The sequence below is a fragment of the Gymnoscopelus braueri genome (genome assembly GCF_963280865.1).
Source record: "Gymnoscopelus braueri genome assembly, chromosome: 17".
NCBI classification, from domain to species: domain Eukaryota; kingdom Metazoa; phylum Chordata; class Actinopteri; order Myctophiformes; family Myctophidae; genus Gymnoscopelus; species Gymnoscopelus braueri.
This window is the reverse complement of record NC_137617.1, coordinates 32,553,685-32,571,827: the sequence shown is the minus strand read 5'-3', so window position 1 is coordinate 32,571,827 and position 18,143 is coordinate 32,553,685. Positions and strand designations below refer to the sequence as shown.

General features: G+C 42.8%; 1 protein-coding gene across 5 annotated transcripts in view; it reads left to right on the top strand.

Annotated features, from left to right (window-relative positions):
• The window catches only part of gas7b (growth arrest-specific 7b), a 57,975-nt gene extending 43,419 nt beyond the window's left edge, over positions 1 to 14,556 (top strand). For 4 of the 5 annotated variants that reach the window (XM_080454522.1, XM_080454521.1, XM_080454524.1 and 1 more), the window contains 6 exons: positions 3,092 to 3,170; positions 4,993 to 5,121; positions 7,045 to 7,168; positions 10,100 to 10,179; positions 11,295 to 11,393; positions 13,093 to 14,556. In XM_080454522.1, the coding sequence (XP_080310648.1) occupies positions 3,092 to 3,170; positions 4,993 to 5,121; positions 7,045 to 7,168; positions 10,100 to 10,179; positions 11,295 to 11,393; positions 13,093 to 13,206 (625 nt within the window). In that variant the 3' untranslated portion in view covers positions 13,207 to 14,556. The remainder of the gene's footprint in view (positions 1 to 3,091; positions 3,171 to 4,992; positions 5,122 to 7,044; positions 7,169 to 10,099; positions 10,180 to 11,294; positions 11,394 to 13,092) is intronic. The other variant, XM_080454523.1, reaches the window with a different exon arrangement.
• Positions 14,557 to 18,143: the final 3,587 nt, after the last annotated feature.

Below are 18,143 nucleotides of genomic sequence, written 5' to 3'. Positions count from 1 at the left end.
TTTTGGTTTCACCTGGCCTGGGTTTGGTATCTGCTCTCTACAAAGGATTCCCTGACTTCCTGCCATAAAGATTTGGTGCAGGGCAGACAATGAGCTCAAATCCCATGTTGGCCATCGTCGCTGCCGGGTAGAAACCTTGTATGTCCTAAGGGCGCGCTCCCACCAAGAGTTGGCTGGCCGCTGTTTGCAGAATCTGCCAATGCATTGTCAATGCAAATGCGTTGATTCACGCAAGAGCAGATTTTTCCGCTAGTCGCGCAGACCTTGCGTTTATCTGCTCTCCGCGACTAAGCATAAAACTGCTGGAGGCAGGCGCTGATTTTCTCCCTCTGTCCAATCGGGTGAGTCGAAGGCAGACCGTCTCAAGACTCAGGAAGCAACATGGTGCTCAAGGCAGCAGGCACAGGCGCTGCGGGCTACGGGGAGGCTCCTGAAAGTGAGTGACATGCGCGACACTCCCGTTTTTTAGAATCCGCTGGCTGCAAAAAACTGTGGCCGCGCACAACCTGCGTTTAACAGCGGCCAGCCAACTCTTGGTGGGAGCGCGCCCTAAACATACTTTTCAGGAAATGGGGGGAAAAAAATAACCTATATGTTCCAATCAGTGGTGTAAAGTAACTAAGTACATTTACTCAAGTACTGTACTTAAAACTTTTGAGGATTTTTTACTTTACTGGAGTATTTCCCATTTTCAATACTTTTACTTCTACTCCACTACATCTCAGAGGCAAATCTTGTACTTTTACTCCACTTATTTGACAGCTTTAGTTACTAGTTACTTTGCAGATTTTGATTATTATTACAAAACATACATTAACCACTTCAGCCCTATATACATTTCGGCCATTTGAAAATAGCCGATCTACAAGCTCACAACGCGTCGCATCGCGACGCCTTGTGAGCTTGTAGATCTGCTATTTTCAAAAGATGTTTATAAATTTTGAGCTTGTGAAATGGGACATTCTGCACAATGAGTATACTTTTACTTTTGTTTACTTTAAGTATATTTTGATGCCAATACTTTTGTCATTAATTACGTACATTTTGATTACCGGACTTTTACTTGTAACAGAGTATTTCTACACTGCAGTATTGATACTTTTACTTTAGTAAAAAAATTGAGTACTTTTTCCGCCACCGGTTCCAATGCATCCCATGTAGTTATGATTTATTCACAAGCTCTTGTTGATACTTTTCCTGGCCGATCTACAAGCTCACGTGACCTTGCAGGTCGGCAATTGTTTGCTATACTTTTGTGTGACGCGGTAGTATGACAAAGTATAGGGCATTCATTTACGGGAAAGAAATAACAAAATGAAATAGGGAGATACCAGGTTTCTGCCCGACGACAGCAGCGCTATCTAGTGCAAGTCTTGTTTCTGACGGGCCTTTGGTGTTGCTGTGTGTGTGTGTGTGTGTGTGTGTGTGTACACTACTAGCGCAGGTGCCAGACCGCGCTCCAGCAGCGTCAGGAATGTTTTGGGTGTCAGTCCAAGGGAATTCCACACATGTCTTCCATTCAGGAGCCTCCTTTGAAGTGACCTGCCATAAAGATTGTCAGCCCCAGAGCCCAGCCTTGCGGCCGCGGCTCGGGTGCTCGCTGCCTGGCAGTTAGATGCCCTTTGTACTGCCTCGGCTTCAGTAAATATCCCACAAACGCTCAAAATTAGTGAGAGATTTGACTTGAGGGTAGGCTATACAGTGAGTGGGCTATTACAGTCATTCTCAAACTCCATGTCAAGGACGTATTTGGTCGCGGACCCCCCCCCCCATCGAAAATATTTTGTGCCAGGGACCCCCATAGAAGTTTTGTGACGGTAAAATGTTTCAGAAATATTCCAAAAGTTTCACATTTCTTCAAGATTTTTTAGAAAATGGCACAATTCAGTCGCATTGCGACACATTGTGAGTTTGTAGGTCGGTGTTCTTAGTGTCTTGATCATTGTTGTTGAAATAGTGTCTCAAATAGCCGTACAGTATCAGTATGTAGGGTTAAAGGGGTTAAACTCATGCGACATTAACTAATTTTGCTGCCAGACTCCACTTTGAGAACCCCTCCCCCCCTCCGACCTGAATATGATGTACAGTAAGAGCAAAAATAACCACCACGTGAGTCGGTCAATACCAGCCTCATCCCATAATAAATGTCCATCTGCTTTAGTAACGCTGATTGAATTCTCCAGTCCAGTGTGATGTGCCGCGTAATGATGGGAATAAGTCATGATGAAAGACTGCTAAGTTAAACAAAGTGACTTCATTTCAGCGCTTATCTTCAGAACAACAGTGCTGTGTTGCACCCGGTGCGTTGTTGTTGTGAAGCTGAAGTCATGGCGCTGAGAGGAGACATACTGTACTGTACAGGCATCTCGTATCCCACTCATCCTAATCATTGGCTGAACTGACTGTGGCCCCCCCGCTCGGCTCTCAGATTTACTGCTTATTGGTGTATCTGTGAACTTTTGCACTGGCCTCGCCGGTGAACCCTCTGTGTGTGTGTGTGTGTGTGTGTGTGTGTGTGTGTGTGTGTGTGTGTGTGTGTGTGTGTGTGTGTGTGTGTGTGTGTGTGTGTGTGTGTGTGTGTGTGTGTGTGTGTGTGTGTGTGTGTGTGTGTGTGTGTGTGTGTGTGTGTGTGTGTGTGTGTGTGTGTGTGTGTGTGTGTGTGTGTGTGTGTGTGTGCGCGTGATAGGATTCATCCTACCACCTCTCCAGCTTGTCTTTTTCCTTTTTTTCTCTCCTCCTCTGCACGACCCCCTAATTCCCCTCTTCTCTTTCCTCCGTACCCCCCACTCTCTCCCTTTCTTTAATGTCTGTGTGGTCTTCTTGGTGTGAGATTTGGATGTGCGGCTGGCTATCTAAATTCTCCCTCACACACTTTCTCTCACTACCTCTCCTACTCTCCCCCTTTCCTTTCTATTCTCTCTCTCTCCCCCCGATCTCAACCTCTCTCTCTCACACTGACTTTCTCTCTCTCTCTCTCTCTCTCTCTCTCTCTCTCTCTCTCTCTCTCTCTCTCTCTCTCTCTCTCTCTCTCTCTCTCTCTCTCTCTCTCTCTCTCTCTCTAACCCCCACATGTCATGTGATGTGTTCTCAGGACCCTGGGGGAGGCCTGGACCCAGCTGAAGCAAAGCCTGGCCGACGAGGCAGAAGTTCACCTGAAGTTCTCCTCAAAGGTACCTGCGCTGCGTTTAAGTCTTTTAACCCATTCAAACCCGGGGACGCAGTCTGTGTAACCACTTAAACCATTATTTTATACTTTTTTGGCTATTAAAAAATAGCAGATATACAAGCTCATAGCGCGGCTGATATTTTTGAAAAATCGTGAAAGTTTGCGCAAATAATACATATATATATTTTTAAAGCAAACATTTGTAACTCAAATCTTTGCTTCTGGAGGTCCCTGGAACAAAAAAATATTTTACAAATGTTCGCTTTAAAAAATGTACATACAAAGATTTGCACACATTTTCACGATTTTTCTAAAATAGCAGATATACAAGCTCATAGCGCGGCACTCGGTGCCGCGCTATGAGCTTGTATATCTGCTATTTTTTAATAGCCAAACAAATCTAAAATGACAGAGATTGAATGGGTTAATAAATGAACCGCAACCTTTCTGCTCTCCATGCCTACGTTTACATTCTGTCCATATCTATATATTGATCCGTATAGCCTCATTCTGTCTTGTGATAAGCCTGAGAAATGAATGGGAGCCTCGCAAAGGTCTTACAAACGCAGAGGAGGAGTATTTAGGGAGTAAATAGGGCTTATATTTTGTAGTATAATAATCTAAATCTGCAAACCAACTAAGTAACTAAAGCTGTCAGATAGTTGTAGTGGAGGAAGGCATTTGCCTCTTGAGATGTGGTGGAATAGAAAGAGACGCAGTATTGAAAATGGAAATACTCAAGCGTAAGTAAAAGTTCCTCACAACTGTGGCCTACTTGAGTACTAGTACTTAGAGTAAATGTGCTTAGTTACTCAGTTTCCACCACTGCTCTGCTCTGTGGTTCGGTCACACTCAATTAAGACTCGTCTTAAGGGGTGTGATGCAACCAAACGTGGCATTAAAGAAGAGACGATGAGTGTGATGAGTTTGTCTCCTCGCAGGAGGAGACAGAGGGAGAACGGGGGGATGCGGGGGGGGGGGGGGGGGTGGTGGAGGGGGGGTCAGGAGCACAGCTGGGGCCGACAGAGGAAACGACGTCAGCGCCCGTAATTCTCTAGGGAGACGGAGAGGCGCAGATGTGCGGCATGCAGCACATCTCCAGTTTTAGGGAGGGAGGAGAGAGGGAGACGGAAGGTCGTGAATGGACGGGAACGATCGCTCTTGGTGCGGGGGAGGGGGCTGTAAGTTGGAGTGTGTGTGGACACATTCACGCTGAAGCTTAACAGTACTTTTTCCAAGCATTGCTAGCAGTGACTTGCATCTGGACTTTGCGCCTCATTCTCTGAGGTTGCCCCTCCACAGATGTATTTTGTTATCAGAAGTCTAATGGAGTGTAATGGGGGGGGGGGGGGGTTGGGCAGGGATGTCTGCACATTCATTTTAAGAACAGTGAACATGATACACGACGAGGGTCACTGAATAAAGTCCGAAATGTAATTTGAGTATACCGTTCACTCTGAAGGCAAAACGTTTTCGTCATATGTTCTATATATTCTATATAATGAGTTTTTGGAGTCATTACTTCCTACACATATCCCGACGAGACGACGGCATTAAGCTGAATGAAAGGGAAACGGAGTTAAAGTCAAAGTCAGCTTCGAGCTACTTCATTTTAGAAAAGAGACCAAACTTATTATACTATGTCTGACAGCTGTGTCAGAATGAACACGCTTGTACTGACAACATGTTGTTATGGATTACAAAGAATGGTATTTGCCTGAACCCAAATGAAGCAAAAGCCCTAAAAATGTACACGTTGACTTGCCTTTTCATTTGCAGTTGACTTAATGCTTATAATAACGTTTTTTTTTTTGTGGATTCTGCAGCTCCAAAGTGAGGTGGAGAAGCCCTTGTTGTCATTCAGGGACAACTTTAAGAAGGACATGAAGAGGTTCGACCACCACATAGCTGACCTACGGAAGCAGCTGGTCGGCCGCTATGCGTCTGTGGAGAAGGTGCAGTAGAGTCCATACCCACACGCTTATGATGAAAGGTCTAGTTAGATCGACGCAATAAGACAGTGATTCTCAACCTGTGGACCGGTGCAGCAAGTGGACCCCCCAAATGATTGGCAAAACCCTTAAGATTTTGGGGCGCCGCTGGCCTAGCGGTTAAGGCGCATACCACATATTCACCGCCAAAGTTTATTCATAATAAAATCACCCACTGCCGGGGTTTTTAATCATTTTTTTATAGAAAAATTGTGAATTATTTGTCCGTTTATTTTTTAACATTGAAGTGAATGGATTTTTTTTAATTAATTTTTTTATATCTCCTAATTCGTTAGGGTTAGGGTTATAAATGTATACTCAAAAATTAGATAAACATTTTAGGAATTCAAAAACAAAATAAAAAACAAAATATTAAAAGGGGAGAATTCTCCCCTTTGGCGGTAAACACCATTGACTGAAAAGGGGAGAATTCTCCCCTTTGGCGGTGAGTGTGTTAAGCAGCCTAACAGTGAGTTGCGGGTTAGATTCCCAAGCCTGAAGACCTTTGCTGCGCATCACTCCCCGTTTCCTGTCTCTCTCTACTGTGTTCTATCAATAAAGGCAGAAAAGCACATTTTAGTGATAATATATCATGGATATATATATTTAAGTGACGTGGTATTTTTTGTTTAAACACATTTTAGTGATAATATAACATGGATATAAAAATATATGTAAGTGACGTGGCATTTTTTTTTTTTAAACTCAAAAAAGTTACCGAATTAAATAGGAACTGAAAGTATACCATGTTGGTTCCATTGATCCAAGCCGGGACTCGATCGATTGATTGATCTGAAAATGAACGCGGCCCACCATTCTGACCACTTAACAGTACAGTTAAGTGGTCAGATGGGTGGGCGGCAGAACACTTTAGAGATATTCAAGTGGGGCCCTGATCCAGAAAAGGCTGAAAAAAACACTGCAATAAGATTTGTGTAACGGCGGCGCCAGAATTTCTAGTCTTCTCGCTGGCAATTAAAATTCCACAATTCTTCCCCTAAATAGAGGACCGTTTTCCCATCCCTGGAATGTTTTCTATGTCTAAAAATAATCAAAGGTGATTGGCTGAAGGCCTGAGGTACCGCAGATCTGTCCCAGTACCATCCATCATCTGTGCACTAATAACAAGGGCCGTCTCCCTCACATGAACTAACGCGTTCAACCCGGGAACGCGTCTGTGTCCTTTTAGATTTGAGCTTTTAGCTATAACCGTTATGGCTATTCCAAAAATTGCAGATCTACAAGCTCATAGCGTGGCTATGAGCGTGTAGATCAGCTATTTTTGAAAAATCTTGAACATTTGTGCAAATCTTTGAATGTATATATGTTTTTGAAACAACATTTTTAACTCAAATCTTTGCTTTTTTGCACTCGGTGCCACGCTATGAGTTTGTAGATCTGCTATTTTTGAATAGCCAAAGAAATCTAAAATGACAGATGTGTTCCCGGATTGAATGGGCTAATCAACTCTCATTGATCAGGAGAGATTATAGATTGTCCGTGTGTAACATAATTTTTTGTAGCTCATTTGTCATTGAAGCGTTTGTCTATACGGAAGTATAGTGCTCACCCAAGGGTATTTTGTAAGTCATCAGAAATAGAATGTATTAACAGTAAAATGTATAGATATAAATACATTTCCGGTACATTTCGTCATTTTGTCATGAGGGTCAGGTGCAGACACTCGCAAATACAAATTGTGTTTAATAGTGTTTACAAAAGTTGTCAAAAAACATCTTTATGTATGAATATACCAAGATTATATAAAAAAGAACTTGTTTAATTTAAAAGATTATACATTATAATTTTTCCCCCCCGTTATTATTGTTATAATTTTTCTTAATTATTATTATTAACACTGTACTTTATTGTCCATGTCCCTATTAGGCACGTAAAGCTCTGGCAGACAGACAGAGGGACCTGGAGCTGAAGAGTCAACAACTGGAGATCAAACTCAGCCAAAAGACTGAAGAAGACATTAAGAAGGCCCGCAGAAAATCCACACAAGCAGGTCAGCACCGGGGGTCAAAGGGCAAACCATAGGTTTACCCGTGGAGGTCACAGTCTTTCTAATTGGTCAATTGGTTCTCAACCTTTTGAACTTCAAGGACCCCCAGTTTGATATGCATTAGGCCAGTGGTGCCCAAATTGACTTATTAGCCCGTGGACCCCCATTTAAAGGCATTTCTATCTCTGGGACCCCAATTTAACATTAATTTCATTTGTACACTCTGAGTTACAGACCCATAAGGGTCCATTTGGTTCCTAACTATCCATCATTTAGCTGGGGACCCCCTGGAACTCCCTCAAGGACCCCTGGACTTTGAGAACCAATGCATTAGGCCACCATTAGGCCACACCATTTGATATCTTTTTATTTTTTTCCCTCTCTTTTATCTCTCAGACCCCAATCTACACTGTAAAATCGGTGTTAATTTAACTCTGACAGTGTACAAATGTAACCGACCCGTAAGCCCCGGACCAGATCTTAAGAAACAGTATAATAAGTTACACCGCTAGCCTGGGTTTATGCTAACTATCAGTGGATTAGTGCACACAGTGACGCTTCATTTGAACAAAGCCGTCACACGGTTGCCGGTTCGACCCTCACCCTCTCTATGTGTCGAAGTGTCCCTGGGCAAGACACTTAACCCCGAACGGCCCGTTCCTTTCTTTCTTCTGAGCCATCTGAGCAGCCATCTGCCGGGGGAAGCAATAAAAGCAATTTCCCCTCCTCCTCCGGGGACCAGAAAATACTCCCTGTCCCTACAAACCAAATGTAATGTCCATGTATAAGAGCGACGTGCATCTGCACTTTACACCATCCTTCAAACTTTAACGTTGCCATCCAGAATGTTTCTCTCCCATTATCTGAAATCTCATAGCAATCAACGTTGGTTTATGTCCAGGGGTCGTGGGCTATGAATTCACATGAGCTACAGACATAAATACTTTGACAGTTTGACACATACTTAACAGAGCTCGGTTATGTAAGAAGTGGTAAAGGGTTATATCTACAGTAACTGGGCCTTATTTTTTTTTAGCTTTATCCCACTAGTACTATATTTGCTGCGTTTCTGACCGGGGTCACTGGAGAGACGCCATGAATCTACATGCCGTGTTTGTCTTTTATATGAGTCATGGGCCCTATCAGCAGTTTGCAGCCAGACGGGGAGTTGTAATGGGGGGAACGCTCAGAAACATCGCTCTGGCTCGGCTAATCTGCTGTTCAGACCCAACAGGGAGACCTGGGCGTGGGTTATCTCCATAGCACTCCGGGGGGGGGGGGGGGGGGTTTGGCAGCGAGCATGCACATACGCGCACACACACACTTATGCACACAAGTAACCACTTTCAAACCTTACCTGGCGTCCTTATTTCGGTAAAGTCATTATAGCCGAGAATTGTCAAAAATGGTCCAAAAATCTGCTATTTTTGCTATTCGTCGAAGTACATCGGGGCTAAAGTGGTTAATAGACACTTGCGGAGACACATGCACACATGGGGAGATGCACAGATTCTACACATACACGCGCACACACACACACACACACACACATGCATGCCAAGGTAAAGTGAAAATAGGGGACTTCTACTTACTGCCTGCGTGAACCATTGAAAACATGGCAACGTGAACACAAGAGCGGGTGCGAGGAGACGTAAAGGGGGGGGCGGACAGGGAGCCATTAACGGGAGCCTGGTTGTTTGGTAAAGTTTTTAAGAGGCTTGTGGCTTTAGAGGGGCTAAGTGACTGGTGAGAATAAACAGATGCAGACCTCCTCCAGAGTGTGATGTCATACCTCGGCCAAGCACCAGAACCGGGAGATTCCAACCCTGTTATAGACACACACACACACACACACACACACACACACACACACACACACACACACACACACACACACACACGCTCGCTCATACACACACACGCTCCCTCGGGCTCCCTCGAAAAAGAGGTCTTGAATCTCAGCGGGATTTTACATGTATAAAGAAAAATTAAATTAAAATATACACACACACACACACACACACACACACACACACACACACACACACACACACACACACACACACACACACACACACACACACACACACAGTGATACCTCCTCCATACTGCTTATTGCAAGCAGTGAGGAAAAACAACAGCAGTTGTTGATGGTGTTCATAAGGTCTGGGTGTTGGTGATGACTACTAGCGTGTGAGGGCGAGGGCGGCCACGCCAAGACAACGCATCTGTCTGACCACAACAAAACACACGTTTAAACAATCTCAAAGAAGAGTAATACAGAGAAATAAAGCAAATTGGTGTTGTTGACAAGCGTCAGCAGGCTGCAAGCAGTCAGGATACAAGTTGAAGAAAATACAGTGTGTCACATCTTGATATGTGGTATTAAAATTATAGCTATGTCTATCCATGAGATTATCTGTGCAGTTTTGGTGTGTGTGTGTGTGTGTGTGTGTGTGTGTGTGTGTGTGTGTGTGTGTGTGTGTGTGTGTGTGTGTGTGTGTGTGTGTGTGTGTGTGTGTGTGTGTGTGTGTGTGTGTGTGTGTGTGTGTGTGTGTGTGTGTGTGTGTGTGTGTGTGTGTGTGTGTGTGTGTGTGTGTGTGTGTGATATGCCTGCCTGCTCATCATTGAATATTGGTACATTAACCCCACCTAGTGGACACAATATGCATGTACTATATGAGCGAGAGGAGATTAACTACTTGTGCCCTATTCTAACATTTTTTAAATAGCAAATCTAAAAGCACAACAACACGTTGCAATGCATTGTGAGCTTGTAGATCTTTATTTTAGCTATTTTTGAATTTCTTTGGTTAAGGGCAAATCACGTCTCCAGTAAGAACCAGCCTGTTGCAGTTATGTGGTGGACTCACTAACAACACAGTCAGCTGCCTGTGAGTACTATAATCTCTTTCTTTTTGCTTCCTCTGATAGGAGATGAGTTGATGCGGTGTGTTGACCTCTACAACCAGTCTCAGTCCAAGTGGTTTGAAGAGATGGTCACTACAAGCCTGGTAAGTAGCCATCATGTGTCTAATATTTCTGAATCGGCATACTGTGATGTGGGCTGTACGTTTGCCACGTGGTTAGAGACCTGTCCAGCAAGGTCACATCATTGACCCTTAGAGAAGCCGCCAGTGGTGTAAAGTAACTAAGAACATTTACTTAGGTACTGTACTGTAATAAAAAGACTAAATGCTGTAGGTCAGAGATGATTAAATCGTTTGCATTTAATATTTATTGCATTGGATTGCATTTAATATTTTTTGGCCCAATCCGTTCTCAACATAAGTTACCTGCAAGCCTTTTGCTTGTGCTGATAAATACAGCATTAAACATTATGTTTACACTTCTACTGCTAGAGAACAAGGTCCTGCTGACCTACGTGTTATTACACGGCTTGGTTGAATGCTCGATTCTGATTGGTCAGTCATCAGTCATTATTTCTGGATAATGACCGATGAGCTCTATAACGGACCGCTGTGTAATCAGAGACTCAGAGCACCTGCTCGTGCCAACCTGCGCTGCTTGGTTTTATACTTTATCCAACATGACAGCCATGTAAACAAACAACCAATGTCATTTACAACTAAACGTTGCTCTCAAGAATGTTTTTGAAAACATTTGAAGTGAGAAATAGACGATGCAATAACCGAAAAGTGATTCTATTTGATCCACTGCATAAACCTTGTTTATCGTGGCACAACAACGGGGGAATACCAAAACGCTCGCCCCAAAACACAGTCGCCCCGGGGCAAATCCGGCGGTATTACAGGCAAATTGGCGGTATATAGAATGGGGGGTGAGTGTGTTTTGGGGCGAGTTTTCCGGTTACCTTGTGGAATACCGTCATTTGTTTTCCGAGGCGAACTTGTCCGCCCAGCCCAATACTTATGGAATACTTTCATTGCTGTAAGCAAGGAAATACTTTGTTTTGTTGTTACTTTTGGGTACATTTATTTACGTATTTATTAAGTTGCTGTAGTAGCTGGTTATGATCTAAGCTGGTTATGACATAATCACCCTGTCGGGCTTCAAATTTCAATAATGACCACCTCCCCATGCATTATCCCTTGCATAGGATATTTATCTGTATTTTTCATTTGTGTCTGATTTTGTCCCCTCTCAGGAGTTGGAGCGGTTGGAGGTGGAGAGGGTGGAGATGATCAGACAGCATCTGTGCCAGTACACCACCCTGCGTCATGAGACGGACATGTTCAACCAAAGTGTAAGTCAAACTGATACCTCCAGACAATACATATTCAACTAGAATTTTTTTTTTTTGCTTCGGCAGGTCAATAAGAACAAAATGACATCATTGCAGAGCAAAAGAACTTCGGCACTGCCTTGCTGAAGTTCTTTTGCGTTCTTTTACCATCGTGTGTGATTGGTCAGACACTCTATCTATGCACTCGTGATTAACCCATTAAGACCTGCAACGCCGAGTGCCGCGCTACGAGCTTGTAGATCAGCTATTTTTGAGAAATCGTGAAAATGTGTGCAAATCTTGGAATATATATTGTTTTAAAGCGAACATTTTTAACTGGAACAACAAAATATTTTGAGACGGGGGGTCGGCGGCCAAATACATATAATTTGGGGGGTCCTTGACATGAAAAAGTTTGAGCACCACTGATATAGAAACATACGTTTTTTTTTCAGAATACTGTTGGGATTTAGAAGACATTTGTAGAATCGGCTTCAGGTCTTAATGGGTTAATAGAGAGAGATATTAATATTTACATATTGTCCACTGGGTCTGTGCACATGTTGTCCACTGCAAATAAAAGGTGATACTATAGTATTAAAGTCATGCTAGACTATTGTGCTTTCATTCTACTATTATACTATTATACAAAACATCATACAGTTTAACTAGGAAAAGTCATACTATACTAGTACACTAAAATGTTATGAATAAGAGAAAGAGGTTGCGCATCAACAAGGGGTTTTCTCAGTGGAGTGCTAGACCCAAAATCCAGTATACAGTACATATCAAAAACAGGAATTAAAAAATCCCCAAAAGGTAGCGCAATCCAAATTTTGGACAAAGTACTCACATTTCCACTTTTTGTATTGGTACACACCAATAAACGAACGCTACTAAAATGTTATGCTATAGCATTTTAAAAATTCAAAAATCATACTATTATGTTTTCCAATAAAACATAGTGTAATGGGTAGTGTGCAAACAAAATGTATCTCACCAGCCTGTGGGTCTGTGTGGCCCCTGGGCCTGAAATTTGTTTTTATTGCCTTTGAACATGAAATGTAATCATTCTTATCTACATGAATCTGATGCAGTAAACCTAAATGAGCAGGTTACCTGAGATTTATTTAGATGCTAAATAATAAAGTCCCACCTCCACCGCTATTGTTTTCTGACAATATAATGTGTTTCTCATAGAATGAGATCGGCAATGTCTGGACAAAAAAAAAGGTCACAAATTATGGTTTAACCTCAGTTTCCATAGCACTGGTTCAATCTGTGTTGAGTTGATTCAACAATATTCATGGGGGAAATAAGTAATTTGTACTTCCAGCCCTGTACATTTTGATATATCTTGGGTGCAAATGGAAATTTAGGCCAAATAGTGGCAGTAGAGGAAGGGCTAAAATCAGTAGGGGCCATCCTCTCTGGATCATGAAGGTGCACAGAGTCTTCCATGGCAATGCAGCCAGTAGTTTTTGAGTTGTCGGATGAATGGACAGATGCACTGACTGCGTGCTTGGGTCCCCTTAAACATGTACAGCTGACTGAATGCCGAATACAAATGTTGTAATGTTAATGTAGTTGCTTCTGCTATCCCCCTATACCTAGCTCACATTGTCAAAAAAAAGGTTCATAGTTTTATGCACAACAAATTGGGGATTTGGATACACTAAACATCATGCACACAACTGATTGCTGTTCCTTGTCTCTCCAGACGATGGAGCCAGTGGACCAACATTTGCAGAGCGTGGACCCAGCCAAGGACAGAGAGCTCTGGGTCCAGGAGCACAAGACTGGGGACATCAGGCCTGTGGACATAGAGATCTAACCTCCATACGGGCTTCAACATACTGTACATTAACACATCCATCCAGAGGCTGCCTCATGCCTTGAGGTTTGAAAGATGGATTTCATCTCGGTTTTTGCGGTTCATCCATTCCCCACGTTTTGACTCCTAACAAACTGTGAAGACGTACTTACGTGACAAGTGACCATCGTCTCCACACATCATCAGCGATGTTCTGAACTCGTACCAGTGGCGTCCCCAGGAATTACATTTAGGGCAGGCGAGTTTTTTTTTTGCCCCCCCAAAAACAACCAAAAAAGAAATTTCAACTCGAAAACCGGCGAAAGTGGCCGTTTTCAAGATGTTTTGGCCATTATCTCTGGAACGGAAAGGTCCAATCTGCTCAGTTCAAAGCTTGTTGGATGCGTGACTTTGAGGACATTAAGCAGGCATGACACCTTTTCGGGTTATTTGGGTTTTCTAGGGGACACGAGATCTTAGTTGGGCAGGCGACCGCCTGTCCTGCCTCTACAGTGGGTACGCCACTGACTCGTACATGACGAAGGTCAGGCTGCTGAGAATGAGGACAATTTCCCGTGATGTTTAGAGGATAATGGTAGATTAATGTATGTGTTGGATATTCTTGGCAATGGATGGCAGTTTGTCGGTATGCAATGACGAAGCATCCTGGTGCCTTGCTAGGATAGCACAAGACAATGGAGAATGGGGCTGTGTGCCTGTCTGAATAAAAGAGAACCTGGAAGGAAAGAATGTGTTAGAATGTGACAGTTTTCATCATCACTCATCCATGGAACTCTTGGAAAGAAATTCTGTTGAGTTCATGGTAATTACAAGGACTGAACTCAGGTGAAAAATATTTAGAAAGCAACAGTAAGAAAAGAAAATGGACCTTTCATAACTGTAAATATGAAATAGCTACTGTATATGTATGTGCGGTGGCACAGAGCTCCTGTTTGATTTTGCTTTTGCAATGCTTCTGTAATGTAATGAACTAATTCAACTGTGTAGAGACACTTGGACTGCATAATGGAAAAATGGTTGGCAAAATGTATTTAACAAATGCTGCTTAAATCAGGCAAATCCATTTTGACCTTTTAGAGTGTTTGTTTTTTCTCTATATTTTAATATGGCAAATCAATCTCAATACTAGTAGGTATGTGCGGTTACTGTTGAAATCTCTGCATGCTCTAAAATTACAACTACATCTCCTGTGCTAATCGGGTGCAGTCTCAATCGAACAAATATCAAATTTAACACTGAATGTGTTGGTTCTGTCATTGTGTCATTATGCCATTACCCATGTAAGTAAGAATGATTAATCAGCCAATTGCACTTTCTGTCCAAATGATTAAAAAAACATTTGTTGTTCAACATGGAATCTTTTTTTCTGGAGAACATTGATTAATTTGAAATCACAGTGTTAAAGGACGACTTCACCCATTTTATCAACCTATCTTCATATAATTGGTCCTCACTGATGCGCTTTATAATATGGTACCATTTTTGTCTATTCACTCTGTGTCTCAGAGGAGGGCTGTGGACAGTTCAGAAACCCGCCTACCAGTGACATCATCGATGAGGAATCCAAGCCAATACACTGCAGGCTTTCTATTCCTGGAAAGTTAGCATGCTATAATGGAAGCCATTGTTCTCGCGTTAATAAAGATCTAAATAAAAAATAAAAAATCTTGTTTGAAAAATAAAATCTGCCTATCGATGATGTCACTGGTAGGCTAGCCTGACACTCAGCCTGAATTTATTTAGTTTCACTCCATTATTCAGTCTGAAACCCCTCTCAATGCAGCCGATTTCTGAGATGGGGGCGTGGCCAAAGTGGGACTCTTTGGCAATTGGTTCATACTGGATTATCCCGATCCCGATTCGTCGTACAGATTTTCAACCGAGAAACACCCGCCTTCGACAGCGTCACCAGACCCTGAAAACGATTCAGGGGGTGGAGCCAGGCTACTGGTAGGCGGGTTTCTGAAGAACTCTGACGGGTGGTATGATGTAAGAGCAGAATGGCCGCTGTGTGAATATGGTTAAAATAAGTTTCTGCACCTTTCAATAAATAGCCTAAGCTAAGCATCTTCTACAATTCTTGGAATGTGATTACACACTGCTGGACCAATCAGGGCCAAACTTCTTGTGCAGGCTAGCCTACCACTACCAGCCTGCTTTACGTTTTTGGCCTATAACTCTTGAACTGTAGGTCACACAATGACTTATGACTCCACATTTGGGCAAGAGCCCCATTGACTTCCATTATCAAAGAAAAAATGTTTTAAGTATGTAAAACATACGTGAAGAAATGCAGGTAATTATTCAATAAGTAAGTACATAGCTCGGAGAGGCTTATTGTCGGTATCAGCCAGAACGAGGGAGTCTATCCCTGTTTCACAATGCGCTAGACCCCTGGGAGATGGATTGCTGAGGTGGAGCGCAACAACACCTACCATCAGCTCCGACTACTTACCGCACGACTTGCTGCTGCACCCAAGCCGTGCTACTTGGTGGTGCCCGGGATCGAACCCATGACCTTGTGGTCGAAAGGCGAGTGCTCTACCACAAATATTATTCAATAAATTGAACCCTGGTCTTATTATTTAGGAGGAGGAAAATTTCGACATTTAAACACAGCAATGCATTGATGTTAAAAAGAAAACGTGCTCCAGCAGCCTACTTTAACTCCTGGTGTTTCTGGGCACCTTTTAAAAATAAATAAAATGATTACTATTAATTATTTTAATTACTCACCTGTGCCCTCTACAGATCTGGTCTGAGCAGATCTTTAGAGGGCGCATGGTGAGTAAATAAAATAATTTCTCTCTGGTGGACACATTCTATTTTCTGCCCAAAAAGTGTATCATACAAAGAAGGTGGGGTCCTGAGACATTTCCCACCATGGAGAAAAGTCTTTCAACAACATAAAACAGACATAATTAGTGTTACACTGACTTTGAACACGTGAAGCGGCAGAAAAGGTTTGTTGTCACTCAGTAAGTTTGAGCGTGCAAATTGGGAAGGAATGGGATTACTTTGAGTGGACTTTTTATTTAGTCACGTTGAGTGGACACTTTTATATATAGTTGTACTGTGACGCAGTCACATATATAGCCCAGCTGGTGGCGGTAATGCTCCTTAATTGGTTGCCAACTGCCATAAACCACGACAGAAGAAGAAGAAGTAAGTTTGAGCGTCTGAAGGAGAATAAGAATATCGCCGTGTTGACGTTGTATGCAGCTGTCTGTTTGTGGATACTTGATTTTTGGACTCTAAACAGTTGTATACAGCCAGCGAGACGCACCGTGGCCGTGTCCACCGTTCTCTTGGAGGTGCAAAGTTGCAAAAAACACAGGTATCAGCACTGGGTTAATTAAGAGTTGATATACGTTTCTGTTCTTGCGCAAAATTGTGGTTAAGTATGTAGTTCAGGGACTTTCGACATGAAAAATGTAGATGGGAAGAAAAAAGAAAGTTGCTAGCCATGCATTGATGTGGTTCATTTTCATCTTGTTGTCAAGCTCCATAGTTATTTGACTTGCAAAATAATGCCTCATAATCTAATGTGATTGCTTCCATGTGATGCTGTCACTCTGTCATTACTCTCCATTCTGTTCATATAGCCGTAGAATACGACTCTCGTATTTGTGATTCTGACGTTTTTCGGCGAGAGTCGTAGGGTAGATCCCCCATGGACAACTGGACTATCAGCTCCTAGCCCGTATATCTCTAAACATGTGCAAATACACAAAGAAAAGGTGCTTACCCCCACGCCCCTAATGTTAACTCCTTCTACGGTGTAGTAGTGCAATGTAATAATCCATATTTTTCAATAAACAAGTGTTTTAATGCCGTCTGTGGCCGATTCTGTCGGAAGTTCACAATGGGCGGTAGTGACGAAGCGCATCCGGAAATACAAAAAATGTAAACAGGAAGTTAACGAGGGGGGGAGACAGACTGCATTAAAACACTTCTTTATTGAAAAATATGGATTATTACATTGCACTACTATACCGTAGAAAGAGTTAACATTTGGGGCGTGGGGGTAAGCACTTTTTTTTGTTGCATTTGTACATGTTTGGAGATCTACGGGTTAGGAGCTGATAGTCCAGTTGGCCACGGGGGATCTACCCTACGACTCTCGTAGATTGAAAACGTCAGAATCATAAATACGTCTACGAGAGTCGTATTCTACGGCTACTGTCACGCTGTCATTCCTCTCCATTCTGACGTAACTGCCACTAGAGGGCGCTTTTTCCCTGGTTCGTGGCTTTATTTTTTGTGTTGAAATCCCCATTTGGGAATCTTAGATCACGTCATATAAGAACGTATTCCAAACATAAACACACCACCCTGGCGTTTTTGTCAGGGGGGTGGCTCTGCATCGTTTATGATATTCATTCATATTTGATACAGCCTGTTTCTGGCGAAAATGGAATTAATTCTGCCTTAAAAGTCTTAAGAACTACTACTTCCGGGTCTGAAATCACTGACCCCACAGCAGCCGCGTTCATGGGAAATGTAGTCTTTGGGTTGTTTGACTCGTTTCTAGTGTTTATATTGTGTTACTCTTTGGGTAAATGTGATCTAAGATTCCCCAATGAGGATATCAATACAAAAAGTAAAGCCATGAACCTGCGGAAAGCGCCCTCTATTGTCAGTGACGTCAGGACTTCGGTGCTCTATAGCTGACCATTTCTTCCACCCACCCCCTCCTACTGTTGTATCAATACAAAAAGTAAAGCCATGAACCTGCGGAAAGCGCCCTCTATTGGCAGTGACGTCAGGACTTCGGCGCTCTATAGCTGACCATTTCTTCCACCCACCCCCTCATACTGTTGTTTTATAGGCTGGTCTACCAAAGAGAGACATGGCTGAAAGGATTCCAGTGTATGCCAGTGACGACGACTTTGTGTTCAGGAAGGGGACACATCCCAACGAGATGTTGGATGGCC